Source organism: Gouania willdenowi, chromosome 22 (assembly GCF_900634775.1).
Source record: "Gouania willdenowi chromosome 22, fGouWil2.1, whole genome shotgun sequence".
In the NCBI taxonomy this organism is placed as follows: domain Eukaryota; kingdom Metazoa; phylum Chordata; class Actinopteri; order Blenniiformes; family Gobiesocidae; genus Gouania; species Gouania willdenowi.
This window is the reverse complement of record NC_041065.1, coordinates 19511970-19528611: the sequence shown is the minus strand read 5'-3', so window position 1 is coordinate 19528611 and position 16642 is coordinate 19511970. Positions and strand designations below refer to the sequence as shown.

Here is a 16642-nt window from a genome sequence, read left to right as displayed (position 1 = left end):
CAGACAGGATTTATTAAAAATAGACACTCCACAGACAATGTGAGAAGACTGTTTAATGTGATCAACATGGCACAGAACTCTAAAAAGAAAAAAATAATCTTATCACTCGATGCAGAAAAAGCATTTGATAGAGTAAACTGGTCATTCCTCCTAACTGTCCTTGGCAAATTTGGCTTCGGAGAATCATTCATACAATGGATCTCCACCCTGTACAATAAACCTAAGGCCTCAGTAACCACAAACCAAATAACATCCCAAAGCTTCACACTGCAGAGGGGATCCAGACAAGGCTGCCCACTCTCACCTTTGCTTTTTGCAATATTCGTTGAACCTCTCGCAGCAGCTGTACGTCAGAACTCTGTTATTAAAGGAATCCACTCATCCATCTCAGAACACAAAATTAATCTTTACGCGGATGACATCTTACTCTATTTGGAAGAACCGCAATCCTCTTTAGAGGAAGTATTTAATCTAATAAACAGCTTCTCTAAATTATCAGACTATTCCATTAACTGGACAAAATCATCAATCCTCCCTTTGACAAAAAACTCATGGAATCCTGCAAACCAAAATCCACAACACCCCTCCACCACAAATACAATTAAATATCTAGGCTTAAATATATCACCAAACTTAAATGAATTAATTAAACTAAATCATGATCCGATGTTGGACAAAGTCACAGAAGATCTGCGGAGATGGAACAATCTCCCCATCTCACTACTTGGCAGGATAGCTTCAGTTAAAATGAAAATCTTACCTAAAATAAACTACCTGTTCTCAATGATACCACTGAAACCACCAAAACAATGGTTTCAAAGATTAGATTCTGCAACTACAAAATTCTATACTAGAAATAAAAAACCTAAAATAAGCCTTTCAACCCTTCAAAAAAACAAAGACGAGGGTGGTTTAGAAGCCCCTAATTTCATGCATTATTACTTAGCAAACCAAATATTATATTTAACAGAGTGGCTAAAACCAAAAGAATACTACAACACCTGGCTAGAAATAGAACAGTTAGACTGCAAACACATTAAACTCTCTGATCTCCCTTTTATCACTGCGACCCTCAAACATCACAACTGCTTTAAAAACCCACTAATTGCCTCCACACTGACTGCATGGTGGAAAGCCCTGGACATCACAAATGTCCAATTAAAAATTAGTATACTGTCTCCAATCTGGCACAACCCTGACTTTAAAAATAAAAAAACACCACTCTATCTGAAAACATGGGAAGAGAGTGGAATCACTCATCTCCAAGACCTTTTTGAAAATGACAAGATCAGGCCATATAACAATCTAACCCAAGCATTCGATATAAATAAAAGTAACTTTCTACAGTACTTACAAGTAACAGAGACAATAAAGAAAAATACTCCACTAGACTTAACTACTTTACAACCTCCAGAACTGGCTATATATATGAAAAAAATCTCAACAAAATCAAAAAAACTCTCAAAAATATACAGAGCGCTCTCGAACACTAACTGTAATTACTTACCAATCGCGAAGTGGGAGGCCGAACTCTCAATCACCCCGAGCACTGATTTCTGGACAGAAATTTGTTGTAATACTTTTAAGATGACAAAAAACACAAACCTTCAGCTAATTCAATACAAGGTCCTCCACAGATCCCACACTACCCAACAGAAAATGCATAAAATGGGCTTCTTAGCAACAGACATCTGCTCTCAGTGCACCCAGAATACAGCGGATTCCTATCTACATGCCTTATGGCTTTGCTCCCCAGTTCAACACTTTTGGATTCTAATCACTGAAAAACTGTCCTCCATTTTGGACTGCAGGATTCCTTTATCTCCAAATCTTTGTTTGATTGGAGACCTGACAATGCTTCAACTTCCAGCAAACCAATCACAATCAATCCTTGCGGCACTAGCCATAGCAAAAAAAACAATATTACTAAATTGGAAAGACAAAAAATCCTTAAACATAAACCAATGGCAAAATCTCCTCACAGAATTTATTTCCATGGAAAAGATGTCTGCTCTCAGAAAACAAAAAAAAATAACGTGCTTTGAGGAGCGTTGGACTCCTTTTTTAATTGCATTAAATCTAAATTTTTAAAACCCTGATGATCTAGCCTGCAAGCGACTGCCAGCACCACTCTTTACTAACGCACTAGCCCAACTGTAAGCTTGGGCCACCTTGGGCCTCTGGGGTGGTCTTGGCCGGGGTGGCTGGGGTGGGTTGCCGGGGTCTCTTGTTGCCTCGACACGGGTGTGCATTCCTTCTGGGTGTTCACGAGGTCCCGGGGCTGTTTGATTTGGCGCTGTTGCCCCTCGCGTGCACATCTGGTTGGTCTCTGGGGCTGGGGCCCTGCGTGCTCCCCTGCCGCTCCTTCCCCTTGCTCCCTGTCCCCCTGTCTCGTCCTCCCCCCCCCTCCTCCTTTGCTCTTGCGCCCGCCATCCTGTTGGGTTGGGTTTGGGGGGCTCCCGTTGGCCTGGGGCGCTGGTGGGGGGGCTGTGGCTCCCGCCTGGGGGACGGGCGGTGCCGTGCCGGGTGGGTTGGCTGGGGGGTGGTCTCGTTGGGGGGCCTGGGGTGGTGGGGTCCTTGGCTCCGGTCCGGGGGGATCCGGGGTGGGGGTGGCTTTGGGGGTGGCTGCTGCCCGGGGTCGGCGATTGCCTCCTGGGTCGCTGGGTGGCGGGGTGTGGCTGTGGGTTGCTCCGTCGGCCCTTGCGGGTCCTAGGCTTGGCTCCCTGGGGCGCGCCTTTGCCAGGGATGTCGCTTGCGCGGCGAGCCAGGCGGGGCCCCCTCCGGGGCTTTTTGTTTGACCGCAATGGCCGGGGTGTGGCCGTTACGGCTAGAGGGGTGGGGTGGGGGGTGCTATGGGGTCTCCCCGGGGGTCGTATTGGGTGGGTGTGCGGGGGCGCGGCGCGTGGTTCTTGGCCTGGTGGATCCTTGTCGGGATTGGCTGGTCTGCTGGCTGGGTGCACCGGGCGCCGTGGGCGCGATTCCGGGGCGGGGGTGCCCCGGGGGCGGATCCTTGGTCTACGTTTCCGGGGGAGTGCTCTCCTGCCATCTGCCCGGGGACCGGCCGCGGCTCGTGGCGGCGCTGCGCAGCCTTGGGCGGGGCGGGGCTGGTGGCCTCGGGCCCGCTGTCGTCCGGGGTGGGCTGTCGTCGGGGGGGTGTCTCGTGCCGGTGCGTGGGTCGTCGGGGATCGCCTCCGTGGGGGGGGGGGGGCTCCATTGGCGCCGTTGGTGTGGGGGGGCGGTTCCGGGCTGGGGGTGCTTCGGTACTCCGGCTTGCCGGTCCGTGGCTGGCGGGATGGCCCTGCTTGGCGGTGGATGGCGTCCTCTCTAGTCGGGGGGGGCCGGGGCCGCCTCCCGGTGGAGAGTGTTGTATCGTGGCGCCGGGTGGGCCTGTGCTGGCCCTGGTGCGGGCGCGGGCCTCCCCCCTGCTCGGCCGCTCCCCTTGGCGGCGGGGTGGCGTTGCTCCGGGCCGGCGTGCGGCGGGGGTCGCCCCCTGGGGCGCCGGGGGATGGGGTTGGTGCCTGGCTGTGCCCGGGGGTGGGGGTTGTCGCCGTGCTCCGCGGGGCCGGCGCGGTCTGGGGGGTGCCGTGGGGGGGGGTCTCTGGCTGTGCTGCTCCGGGGCCCACAGTGCCACTTGCCCGTCTGCGCCATCTACCCTCTCGCGTGGCCCGCCATGCGGACGGGCCCGGCTCACACCGGACAGGCCTCCTACATGTTCACTTCACCACACTCCCAGCTGGTCTGGCTCACTCACAAAATGCACCACACACCCATACCCAACCCTTGGGGGGCTGGATGGTGGGGCTGGGGGTGGAGGGGGCCGCCACCTGTGTTACTATGTAGTGGCGTGGGGGCGGCACTCCCACCCTAGTTGCCCTACTAATCCCTCCAATTTTAATCACATCTCAACATGCCACCCCCCGGAGGGTGTATTATCACTTACACCCTCCGGCCTATTACACCACATACACATAAATCCACAGAGGCTGGATGGGGAGCACCGCTCCCCTCCATCCCCCTTCTTTTAATCACACCCCATACATTCACCAAACACACACATTCACACAGGGGATCGGGAAGTGCCTCTCCATTGGGGAATGGAGAGGCACCATAACAGGGTGGTGGGTTGGTACACACATTTGGGCCTCTCCGGTGGGGGCCTGGCCCCTCTGTTGGTGGCTGGGCCACTGCATAGAGTAAAAATACATCACGATGGTGCGGTCGGGCGTGGCGGTGGGTCTCGGAGGGGCTTTGCCGGGGTCTCTCCTTGCGGGGTCTTTCCGGGCGGTGTCGGCCTGGTGGGGCGCGGGGGTGCCTCTCCCCCTTGGGTGTGGCTTGGTGCTTGTTTCGTCTCCTGGTGGCCTTGGGGGCGGGCCCCGCGGTGTGCGGGCCCGGGGCGGCCTGCCTCGCCGGTTTGGGGGGTGGGTGTGCTGGGGGGGTGCTGGTGTCCTCACCGGGGTTGGGGCGGGGTTGTTTGGCGCCTCGGGATGATGCTGTTTACTGGGGGGGCGGCGCTAGCTGTTCCGGTGGTTGAGGTTGCTTTCGGCCGCCTGGTGGGTACGTCCTGCCATCTGCGGACTGGTGGGTGGGTCCGGGGCATCTTTGGCTGGGGGCTGCTGTCCCTTACTTGATGTGTGCCGTTGGGGTGCCTCCGTCCCCGCGGTGGGGGTCGCCGGTTGCTCGCGGGCCGGCGGGGGGCGCTGCCCCGTGGCTTGCGCCGTCCGGGGGACGGCGGGCCCTGGGCTGCTGGCCTTGTGCCGTCTGGGGCTGTGCGGTTCTGCTGGGCTGTGGCCGGGTCCTGGGCCGGGGTGGGGGGCGCGTCCCGGGGGCTTGGCCCGGGGGCTTGCCCTTGGGGGGTCCTGTTCCCGGGGGGTGCTCCTGGGGCCCGGGGTGCTTGGCCTGCTGGCCGGGCCGGTCGTGGCGGGGGTCTTTCGGGGCGGGTGGCGCGTGCCGCGCCCTTGCGTACCTACTGGTACGGCCCCTGCTTGGGCAGTGCCCCGTGAGGCAGGGTGTCGGGGCCCGAACAGGGGGCCACATCCCGGCGGGGCGGTCTGGCTTGGCCCTTGGGGGGGGCCCTGGCTTTAAAAAAAACTGAAGCTCGTGGCGCGGGCGGCATCAGCAGGGGGTGATCTGGGGCGCCATGGGGGGCTAGGTTGGGGTGCCTGGGGGCCGGCGGGGGGACTCCCAGCGGCCCCCTGGTGCCTTATGCGGCTTGGGGTGTGGTCGTCCTCCCTGGGCGGGCTGCTCCTGGTGCTGCATCCATTCCGGGTCCTTCTGGCCTGGGGTCGGGCCCCTGCTGGCTCTGGGCTCGCCGGCGGGTGCCCGCCGGCTGCCCGTTCGGCGCGGCTCTGGTCGTCTGCTGGGCGTGGGCTTCGGTTCCTCCGCTGGGGCCTCGGGCAGGGAGTTCTCTGGGCCCTCCCCTCGGGGGGTTGGGCGCGGGGGTGTGTGGGGGGGGGGGGGTCGGTGGGGTGGGGGGTCTGGGGGTTGGGGGTGGGATCGGTGGCGTGGTGCGCTGGGTCCTTGGCTCCTCGGGGCTTTCTCGGGTGTGTATGGGGGGGGCGATGGCTGCCTCTCGGCTTGGGACCTTGGGGGCGTGCGGGGGGCTGCTTGGCCGTGGGGTGGTCGCCGGGGGCCCTTAGGCTGCCCGCTCTCGCTGCTGGCCTGACTGCTTCTTCGGGCCCGGGGGCGGCTCGTGGGTTTTGCAGTGGCGGTTCTTGGAAATACATTTGTCATGTATGCACTGGCCTTGGGCTGTGGGATAACACTCATACTGGGCTCAACCTTAGACACCTTGCACCTTGTTCCCAAATACCTGTTTTATGGAATTTCCACTCACCTCTTCCTCTGTTCACAGCCACCACTATTATTCCTAAACCGCACACTGGTCACCAAACTGCACAATATACACAACCACAATTTCACATCGCATCACTTGGAACCTAACAACTATTCCCCACTCATTCCATATCCTATCTTGTATCCCTCTTCCCTGTTAACTTCCCCACCCCCCTCCAACCCCTCACCTTGGTGTAAACACTGCCCTCTCTTTTTTTTACATCCTCCCTTTAATAAAGTATTTCTTACCCTTCCCTAGGGAGGGCTGGTGATGGTCACAATTATGCAATGAAATAAATAAATTTATTTAATTGCAATAATAAAATATGCATTGCTGTTAAAAGATTGCACTTCTTGTAGTGTTAACCTTCGACAGCATGTGCAGACAAGGTAAAAAAAAAAAAAAAAAAAAAAAAAAAAAAAAAAAAAAAGAAAGGACTAACTATTAAGTCAGATCTTAATGTTAATTAAACAAACCCTCTTCACTTTAGTTTTTTTTTGCTACATACTATAATCCCCACAGAATCTCAAGGAAGGGGCCCAAACCTGATCCAGTCGCCATACTAGGAAACAAGGTGTAGCTCAACACTATCTCCAAGTATCTAGTCGTACAACTTGATTATAAGTTGGACTGTTTGAGCTACACTGAGGCTGTTTATAATAAAGAGGTGAAGCTGACTGGAGTTTTTCAGACAGCTACCAGTGTACATTCTTATAAATATTTGCAAACCTTTGAGTTTCTTTTACAACACGGTGGTGATCGGTGCTGGTTTTGTTGGAGAAGTATCCTAGGTGGAGGGTGCCGTCACATCTGACAGAACCACACTCAACAAACTGATTTAAAAACACTGTAATAAACAATGACTCCACCCATTTAGAGCCCTAGAGGTGATATGGGTGGGTCTTCAGTGATTGACTGATCCCACCAAGATGTAAGACATGCTCTTTCTTGCCGGTTGCCATCAAACTCTTTGATCAACAATAAACTCTTGCACTTTAGTACACCAGTTGGTAGATCTGTTTTTATTTCTGCTGTTACCTTGAGAGTGCTGATAAATTAATGTTGTTGTTGTTGTTGTTGTTGTAACAAATGCAATTTCCTGCAAAGGTTCATTAAAGTATCCATCTATCTAGAAATTCTAAAGGCCAAATGTTCCGTTTTCACTGCCTCCTGAAAGAAAGAGGGATGGCATTCATGTTAGGAGTTATCTGAATTAAAGAGGGTTGTGACAAAAGTTGAAAATAAGTATCTCGTTGTCAAACATAGTAGTACGTTTAGAAAAAAAAATCACAAGTTTTAGGTTTAAAGTGTAAAGTGACCTTGGCTGACACTTAACTATATTGGGTGTGCCATCCAGTGCTCCCTGATGGAGATGGAATAAGATCGCTTGTTCATCAATGTAAGTATTTTTATCAAGGGTGATCAGACCTTAACCTTCAAAACTTTAGATTATCAAAATATGTAGTTGAAATCTGTTTGGTAAAATCTCAATATGACACAAAGTATTTTAAATGTGATTTCCACCATATTTGATGAAACTCTTGAATTGTTTTGGGTCATGCAACCCTGTATGTTCTGTTTGCAGTGTGATTGTATGATGTATGTTCCTTTGAGTAATGCACATCTCTTGCTGTTGCAGGATGAATTGGACCTGACGGATAAAAACCGAGAGGCCATGTTCGCTCTGCCCAATGAGAAGAAATGGCAAATCTACTGCAGCAAGAAAAAAGTGAGTGTACCTCCTCTGTTGTGTCAAACGTCAGCTCGGCCTCTGGTTTGACTGGCTGCCTGAAGCCACAGCTCGGAGCTGAACCACGAGCGTTCAGTGTTATTGAGGGCAAAGCATCACTGTTTGGAATCATCACTCATTCCCACACTGACCCGGGTTTTTTTTTTTTTTTTTTTTTTTTTACCAGCACCTTGTTTGACAGTAAGATCCACAATTTCATCCTGGAAGCTTCACTTTCCCCAATTGAAATCTAATTTGCTCTTGTGGTGAGGAGTCCACTGCCCTGCCAAAACATCTCCACACCAACTCTGGTCTCACTTTTTGGTCAAATATCCTAAAAAACAAGACTTTTAGCTTTTGAAAACTTAAAACCCTCCGCCTTAGTTTCAGTTTTGTAACAAAGCAAACAGAAAAACCCATAAAGCTGCCCCTGTGTGCCTCCATGTTTTTGATTGAGGGCAGTTTCTTGGAAGCGCCACCAGCATCACAGCACAGTACAGCAGTGATTTGATGTGCTCTGACACTGTATTTAAATGGAGCAAACACTGATGCAGTATTATGTGTGTGTGTGTGTGTGTGTGCGCGTGCACCTGTGTGCGTTAGTGATGCTGTTAAGGTGTGTAGAGGGATGTCAAGGCAAGGATGGAAGCTAGTGTCTCGCTATCATTTACATTGAAACCCAGTAGGAGTAAAATACCGAAGATTTTATCTGCTTTTCTCCCACAATGATACAGTTCGACCTCTGTGTTCCCTCTGAGGACAACATATAATATTCAAGATAATTTACTTACTGGAGTCTCATTCTCCTTATATCAGCTTTGAGTTTTTTTCTCACAACCACAGATGTTTGGGTTTTTCCTCTCCAGCTGCACAAATAGATGGAAACTTGTCACTTTGTCAACTCCAAGCTGGGCTCATATCAGAGAGATGTTCTCGTTTGTATTGCTCCTGCTTGTAAAATAAGTTAAAAAAAACTGGGCAAACTTGAGGACGCCAAAGGGAAATCCAAACGACTCTCATTGATGGATGCAGAGCGAGAGGGGATAGTAGTCCGAGTGTGTGTGCGTGTGCGCGCGTGCGTGCGTTCGTGTGGGCAGGGAGGCACGATTACTGCCCAACACATGCACACACACATATAAAGATATAAAAATATGAACGAACATGTGTTTTGGCACGTTTGCACATGTGAAACAAACGCCCTCTGTGGCTGAGAATTACAGCTGATGTTGATTTAAATTGAGAGCGGAGGACGGTAGATTTTTCCCTCGGTTGTTACTGCAAGGCACCAACACTGGTTTCCTTGTTTTCTCCTCCTGAGGTCCAGTTGTGTTATAGTTGGATGATAATTAAGGGGAGTTACTGACGGACGAACTTTGTCCACCTGAAAAACAAACTTAAATATTCCTTTGGCTGCTCATCTGTGACTCATTGCTACCTCTGTCACGTCTGCTCACAGAGATGTATTAAGTTCTCACGCAAAAATACACAAATCAGGAGCTTCAGATATAGGTTTTGCATTAGAAAAATGCTATAGGCTGGAATTTTAAGGCTTTTCTGCTTCCATTTCTATCTAAATCCATGCATTTGTTAACTGTTTTTTTTTTACAAGTTAGATTGCTTTTTAAGTTAAACACTTTGAAAAACATTTGATACACTATTTATGTCAATACACTAACATTTATTTTAAAAAAAACTAATTCCTTTTGAACTCCTCCTCCGTAAGATGTGCTGTAACTTTTACAAAATTGTGCATGTTTATGTAGTTTTGCATGAACCAAAGAAGAATAATAACAAATGAGAAACTTTATTTCTGCGTTATTTCTTCCATTCATGTATTTGAGGATGTTCAGTTCCTTTAGCTGTCGCAGCATGAAATTGGTGCAAGCTCAAAACACAGTGTGGGAAACCCAATCGAGCAAACGCACGCAAGTACAGTTGTTCTCGATGTCAATCACTTTATCGGGTTGTGTAAATTGAGCTACAGATTGCCTGATTCCAGCTGAGCTAGCCTGTTTTGGGGCCGACTTATGCGCGAGTGGGCGTGTCTGTAGATGCAGACTTCATGCCTCGCTCTTGCGAGACAGATCATTGATCACCAAAGTGATTTTATTGCTATCCACACACTGTTGTTATTGTTTTCAGCCAAAAACCTGCACATTACAATAAAACACATGGATATTTAAGTGGCTATTGTGATTGTGAGTCCGTCTCAGCGCTTCAGGCTGTAGTTTATCCATCAGTCATTCAGCTGCTTCAAACACTCACCTTAGTGTTAAGCTGCTGATTCACTTTCTTCTCCTCCTCATCTCTATTAACTACAGGAATAGTGCATTTAATGTGATAATCATTTGTTTTGTCCAACCGCCGCATCGCATTGTCACAAACACGTTTGATCAAGTCAAAGGTGATACGAGGCAATATAATGGATACTAAAAATGGTAATTGGGCCGTCACTTGTACTGTACACGCAGCTGCAGTTGGAAATACTTGCATTTGGTACTTACACCGGCAGCAGGCACTTCCTGGAGGGGGCGGTTCAGACTTTAGTGATGTCACTAAAGTTTTTCTGCTCGTTTTTCAGAAGGGGGCAGAGCAATAAGTTCAGAGATTAGTGAAAATTATTCAGAGATGCAGCAAGGAAGTCCAATAATCCTTTTGGGGTGTTTTTGAAGGAATTAACATTGTAACAAGGTTAAAAGCTGAAAAAAGTTTGATGACATGCGACCCACGGTCTAATTCTGTGTGACCCTCAAAACAAATCCACCAAAGATTGTAATTCAAGAAATTGGAAGTAATTGTGAAGCCCAACGTAATACACAAAATAACTCCAAAAACACACAAAACAACAGTAAAATACACTACCAAAGTAGGGGCATTATAGTAAAACATTACTGTATAACACAGGAGTCCCAGCATTGCTGAAGTAAAACAGTAAAGAAGCTTTTCCTGATATAAACACAGCTTCACTTGGTCCATTTGAAAATGTCCACATGATGTACTTAACATATCCCACACAGCAGTGTTGTACAATAATGATCTTTGTGTACCATGACTTACAAATTCATGGTTATGCTGCTCAATGGTTTTACATAACGGAGCCATATCTCAGCTTCTGATCTCAGCTGCAGCCAAGGGTCAGGAAAACACAATCATGGCTCTCTGTAAGCCTCAGGTTTAAGTGTAACAAAGATGGTATGAATAAGTATGACTTCTGCTCTCCTGCTTGTAGCACAGTGTACTTTCACGTGTGCATGTGTGTGTGTGCTTGTTTCCATCAAAGCATGACTTACAACATAGTGACGTTGGGCAGCCCTTAGCTAGAGAACATGTTACATCCGCAAACTCCTGATCAATGTGCTGGAGGCACGAGGCCTCCTGACTCCTATTAGCTGCACCACATTGACACACACACGCACATGCACACATACACACACTGCTCCTGACGATACCAGTTATCCTTTTATTTGTGACAAAACGAGCATAGACTCTTTTACTACTGGTTATTGAGAAGTTTCGAATGTGACTAAATGGCCCCTCCCTCTAAAGCAGCAACACAATCTGGCTGGGGCCCTTGGGCGGGGTCCTGACTTTGACAATAACAAAGGTTCATTGCGCTGGCGGCATCAATAAAGGGTGATCTGGGGCGCTCTGGGGGCCGGTGGGGTGACTTGCAGTGTCCCCTTTGTGCCCCAGGTGCCTGGGGATGTGGCAGTCATTCTTGGGTGGGCTCCTGCCAGTGCTGCTTCTGGTCCAGGTCCTTCTGGCCTGGGGTCCGGTCCCTGCTGGTTAGTGGGCCTGCCGGCGTGCGCCCGCTTGCTGCCTGCTTGGTGTGGCTCTGGCCATCAACTGGCTGTGGCCCTTTGCTCCTCTGCTGGGATCTCGGGCGGGGGGCTCTCTTGGCCCTCTCCTCGGGGGGTTGGGTGCTTGGTTGTGTGTTGGCGGGGGGCCTTGGGGTTGGTGGCGGGGTGTGCTTGGGGCTTTCTCGGGTGTGTATGTGGGAGGCGGTGCATGACTCTCGGCTTGGGATCTTGGGGGCATCTGGGGGGCTGCTCGATCGTGGGGAGTGGCCTGGGGCTGCTTCTTTCGGCCGGCCTGGCTGCGTTTTTGGGCCCGGGGTGGTGCTTAGGTTCACCGAAGCGGTTCTTGCACAAACGTTGGTCTTGGATACACTAGCATGTCTTAAACACATTAGTCCCAAATACCTCTTTTAGATATAACCCCTCACTTCTTCGTTCTAGTCACGGCCACCACCATTATACTTAAGCTCCACACTTGCCGCCAGATTGGCTGAACGAAATACACAACACAATAAATACAACTATAACATCACATTCACTCTCACTTTAAAACTCTTCCCCACCATTTCCATTTCTTACCCTGACTCCCTCTTCCCTGTTCCCTTCCCCCTCCCCTAGGTGTAACACTGCCCTCTCTTTGATATCTTCCCTATAATAAAGTATTTCTAACCCTTCCATAGGGAGGGCTTGTGATGGTCACAATTATGCAATAAAATAAATTAATTTATTTAATTGCAATAACAAAACATGCATTGCTGTCTGTAAAAGATTGCACTTCTTGTAGTGTTGACCTTTGACAGCATGTGCAGACAAAGTAAGAAAAAAGACATAAAGCAGCAACACGTGTCTCCAACTACTCACCTCATGAGATTCATCCCCAGCACTCGGCAAAACCCAAGGCGAAGTATTTGCAACCCCCCACCACTAATGTTAGCGACTTGTAACAAGGCAGTACGTTACATAATCTTTCAGAATTCAATATCCTGTCCATTTCCTGCATGTCGAGGTGAGACTTTATATCCCGGCTTTTGTGAATAAACATTCCCTGTAGACGGCTTGGCTTTTTGGAATGCTGAATATTTCACAAACGGCGGCTTTTGATAAGAAATGGTTGAAAAGAACATGGGAAAGTATTTGATTTAAATACATGACTAATGCATAGCTACAATGAAAACAGTGTGAAGAATGCTGTTATGGTTTAGACTATTTGTTAGCATTTTAATATTATCACATGGTATTGTTTTTGTTTTTTTTTTGTTGTGCTCGTACATCCATTTTTCTAAATGTCAAGAACTTTAGAGCACCATTCAGGCTAGTTCTAATTGGTTAAGGTTTCTGTCTGAAAATGTGTTGATGCACACATAAATACTTACATACAATTTAAATATTTGTGGATTTACAAAAGTAAACCAACTGTCAGAACTACATCACAATGTCACAGGCATTATGTGTCGAGTGAAGAGCGGTGATGGAAATACTGCGCTGATTTAAGATACGGAGCAAAAATCTGCTATAAAAAATATTATAATATCTCTTTTTAATTTTAAAACTATGTTTATGAAACTTTTAAATGCACAATCAAAATTGGGGCACATGCACTGCATTTTTATTGCAACTCTTTACTGCCTATGCCTATGAGTCCTGCTGATGTAGTTTTGACAGTAAGAGTGCTTTTGTCAGACTCGTATTTGGGGAGAAAATACACCAACATAACTTGGATTCTTCAATGTAAATTTGCAAAGTCATTTGTGTGTGAATATTTACGTGCAAACCCTATTCATGCACGAAACATGCGTGTACAGTACGCATTCTATTTGTAGATGCACAAATCTTTGCACAGTAACTTTACCCCATAATTTCTTTTAATCAAATATTAACTTCAAATTGAGGAATAGCAACATCAGATCTTTAAACATCAGACTTTAAATTCAATCTTTTGGCCTCAAAATTCTTCACAGCCTGTAAAATCCTGCAGGTGTTCGTTTGCATTGTAAAACATTTTTTAGTTGCCTCCCAACCAGTCATTTTAGCTTTTTACATACTTTAGTAAGAATTTGCCAAGACTCTGATGCATAACAAAATGTGTTTTCCTTAATTAGCAGAATACTATATGTCAAGAACTTTCCTGAATAAGAGCATCCTTGTACAATCTTTAGTAAAGCCCAGAGCTAGATAGTTGTGGGTTTGTGTCCCTGTCTTTGTAAGAGTTTGTTTATTCAACTCCAGTATGTACAGTTTTAGGATCCAGCTTCCCGTGACCCTCAACCCAAAACGAGTTTAAATGAATGAAAATAATTTTTCGGATAACAAATTTAGTTTATTTCAGTTTACTGACCTTTTAAATCTGAATTTTACTCTGGGTCCTCTCATTGGTCGTGTGTCAAACAGGAGACCCCACATCACAGTCTAGGTCCTGTTGGGCCTCTCTGAGCTCATGGGAGCCGAGAGTGAAGCTCACTACATTGCCGGAGAAACCGAAGTCTACTTGGAAACATGTTAGTAAGACTAACAGACGAGGTATTGATGTGGACCAAAGCTGTGAGACTCAAAAAAAGGAGCTGTGCCAAGTCGGCTGCAGAAGCCAAAAGAAAATGGTTGAAGTGGAAATATGTAGCTGTGAGATCGTCATCGTTACGTGCAGCATTTGGCCTTGTAATGAAAAGTTTAATGTTGGCAGTAGCGGTACTTTTGAACACCAACAGCTTGTTGCGTGGTGTAAGCCTTCTGTTTAGGCTTCTGTTGGCTATCAATAAGACAATGGAAAGTTCTTCTAACACTTTAAAACTCTCTGAAAGGGTAGATGAGTTTTCAATATACTACTGTTTATTCCTGAAGCCTGACCTGAAAGGTTATGTGTCCGTAGGATCCTTTAGAATCGTTGACTTTATTATCATGGTCAGTAACAACTTGTCCAAGCTTCCAAGTATTGAATATGGAGTGTTACATGATAGTAAGAAGCTTGAACGCATCATCATCTCTGACTTTTTTAAACTACTGGTTCTGTAAATACAATTACAACCTGAATAGACTTTAAAAAGTCTTCATTTATTGCTTTGCTTGTCTTTTTTCTGCCAGTAGAGCAACAACATTTTCCCCAACAGATGGTTGCTACAAGGGGAATTTCTTCCAAATATATACCTGATCCACTGTTGGGAATTCCTGTCTGAGTTTGTTGCAACTTGGACTGTAAATCATACATAATGCTACCAGACATGGGGGCTGTGTGTGTGTGTGACATGTGTAACACAATGATGGGGTTAACCTTAAACTACTGCCTAACACGCGACTGCAATGTTGTTAGCCAGATGTGGATCCAATATGTAAACATATGGAATGCAGCGGGCTTGTTAGATACTAATGTGCATGTATCATGACGACTAGAGACTTTCCATACACAACAAGAACAATCCGTCAGCACATTTCAACGGTAACAACCTGCACTTAAAGCAGTCTGGCTTCTTATCACGAGATGCTAATACTGGTGATCATAGGTGATTAACTCTATGAACATTGTGGTCAAGATCTTGAAAGTCAACTGCACTCGATTTAGCTTTTTATAATTCTCATAAAAATAGCAAAACCAGTTAGTTTGTGCACTGATATGACCAAGGCCCTCAAAGTGAACACTGTTGTTCATTCGTCCCAAAAGAAGATGAAAATTACAGTACTTTACCTTGGCTTGTGAAACTGCCTCTGAGAAATGTTGCATTAGACTCGGCATGTTTGAGCGGGCGTGTCAGCAACTAGAGGCTGGGGTCAGAGACAGGCAGTTAAGTTGTTAATCTGAGTGTCGGGAACTTTCTGGCGTTGTGAGGCAAGTGTGTCAGCAGTACAGCGGTGAAAGTAGTCGGCTTGAAAACGCTGGCTGAATTGCACAGTGAGCTTCATTGTTTTAGCTTCACCCGCCCGGCATGAACTGGCATGTTGGCACCCAGGGCTGCACATTGGAAAGTGGTTTGGTCAAGTACCGATGATAATGAGACCAGTTTACCGCTTGGGTCAGTGAATTCAGGCTGGGTTCCTTGTGTGGTGTAAGTGGTTTGATCGGATAAAACATTTGCATTCAGCTAACAACTCAAATACTGGAATAGCTTTTTAAATATGCATAAGTGTAAAGCATGAAATATTAATTTCACATTATTGGAAGAACAAAGCAATATTTGCCGATCTTCCTTGGCCATCGGCTCTTTAAGTTGTCCCTAACATTTTTCCGAATAGTGGAAATCACTGATGACATTACTTTTAGTCTAGGTAGATACTGCAAACTTTAGGAGCGTTCAGCAGACAGATATTGGGATTATATTAGTTGTTATGGTGACACCCTCGATGGATCCAGAAGTAAAAATGACCAAAGTGAATAGAAACTATGGATTTTTCATTGAAGTGCCAATTTTTTCTAGTCTTAGTTTATTTTTGTTTTACCAACAGTGAATCTATTTATTTAAGTTGGAGGCAGGGCTATTTTAGCAAGGTAAAGCAAGTTGGCCTATTGGATATACAGTATATGCATGTACATCTGTAATTGTTTGGTGGACTTGGTTATACTTTTTCAGGTGTTCTTTTTTTCAACCACATCCACTATCAAAACCTTCATTCCATCATTAAGTGTGTAAAAGCCCTTTGCTTTTTTTGCCCAAATCTTTCAGTTTTTGAGCAGAAGAACCAGGATAGAAGTGGGAGTCAAAGTTATCATACCACTTGAAACAAGATGATTTCATCACAAAACAAGCAAACAGACTTTGCTCCAACAGTGCAGAATGTAAAGTTTTTTGTCCATTCACTGTTAAATTGCCTGAGTTCTTAATCAATCTTTGGCTTTTATTTGTTTAGAAACATTTAAAATGAGTTTTTGGTGCCAAGGTATTAGTCTATTATTATTTATTTTTTTGTTGTTTGGATTACAAGTTAGATTGCGACAAGGGAAATAATATTAGCAGGTACTTTGAAGTACTGCCAGCTTTGTATTAAATAACTGCTTTAGAGTCTTATCTTAGGGGTCTTAAAGATCTGTTACATGATTCTTCATTGGCCAGACTAGGCCCAAGGGCCTTTATTTAGAGAGTTTTGTGACTATTTTAGAAGCTTCAAGTTTAAGGAATTTAAACAAGTCAAATATTTGCTGTCTTTAACTTTGAGGTTGCACTCAACATATTGCCCACTAAAAGCCAAACAAAGTCTTTGGTCTCCTGAGGTCAGTTTAAGTTTTGCCTTCTCAAAACATTTTTTACAGCAAATATAAGCATGTCAGAGTTCTACATTGGAATTCAAGATGATGTATTTGTT

The 16642-nt window shown here is 46.7% G+C and overlaps 1 protein-coding gene across 4 annotated transcripts in view; it reads left to right on the top strand.

The window, feature by feature from the left end:
• daam2 (dishevelled associated activator of morphogenesis 2) overlaps positions 1-16642 on the top strand; it is a 127562-nt gene that overhangs the window by 68064 nt on the left and 42856 nt on the right. For all 4 annotated transcript variants that reach the window (XM_028437373.1, XM_028437374.1, XM_028437370.1 and 1 more), the window contains exon 3: positions 7473-7562. In XM_028437373.1, coding sequence (XP_028293174.1) covers positions 7473-7562 — 90 coding nt within the window. The remainder of the gene's footprint in view (positions 1-7472; positions 7563-16642) is intronic.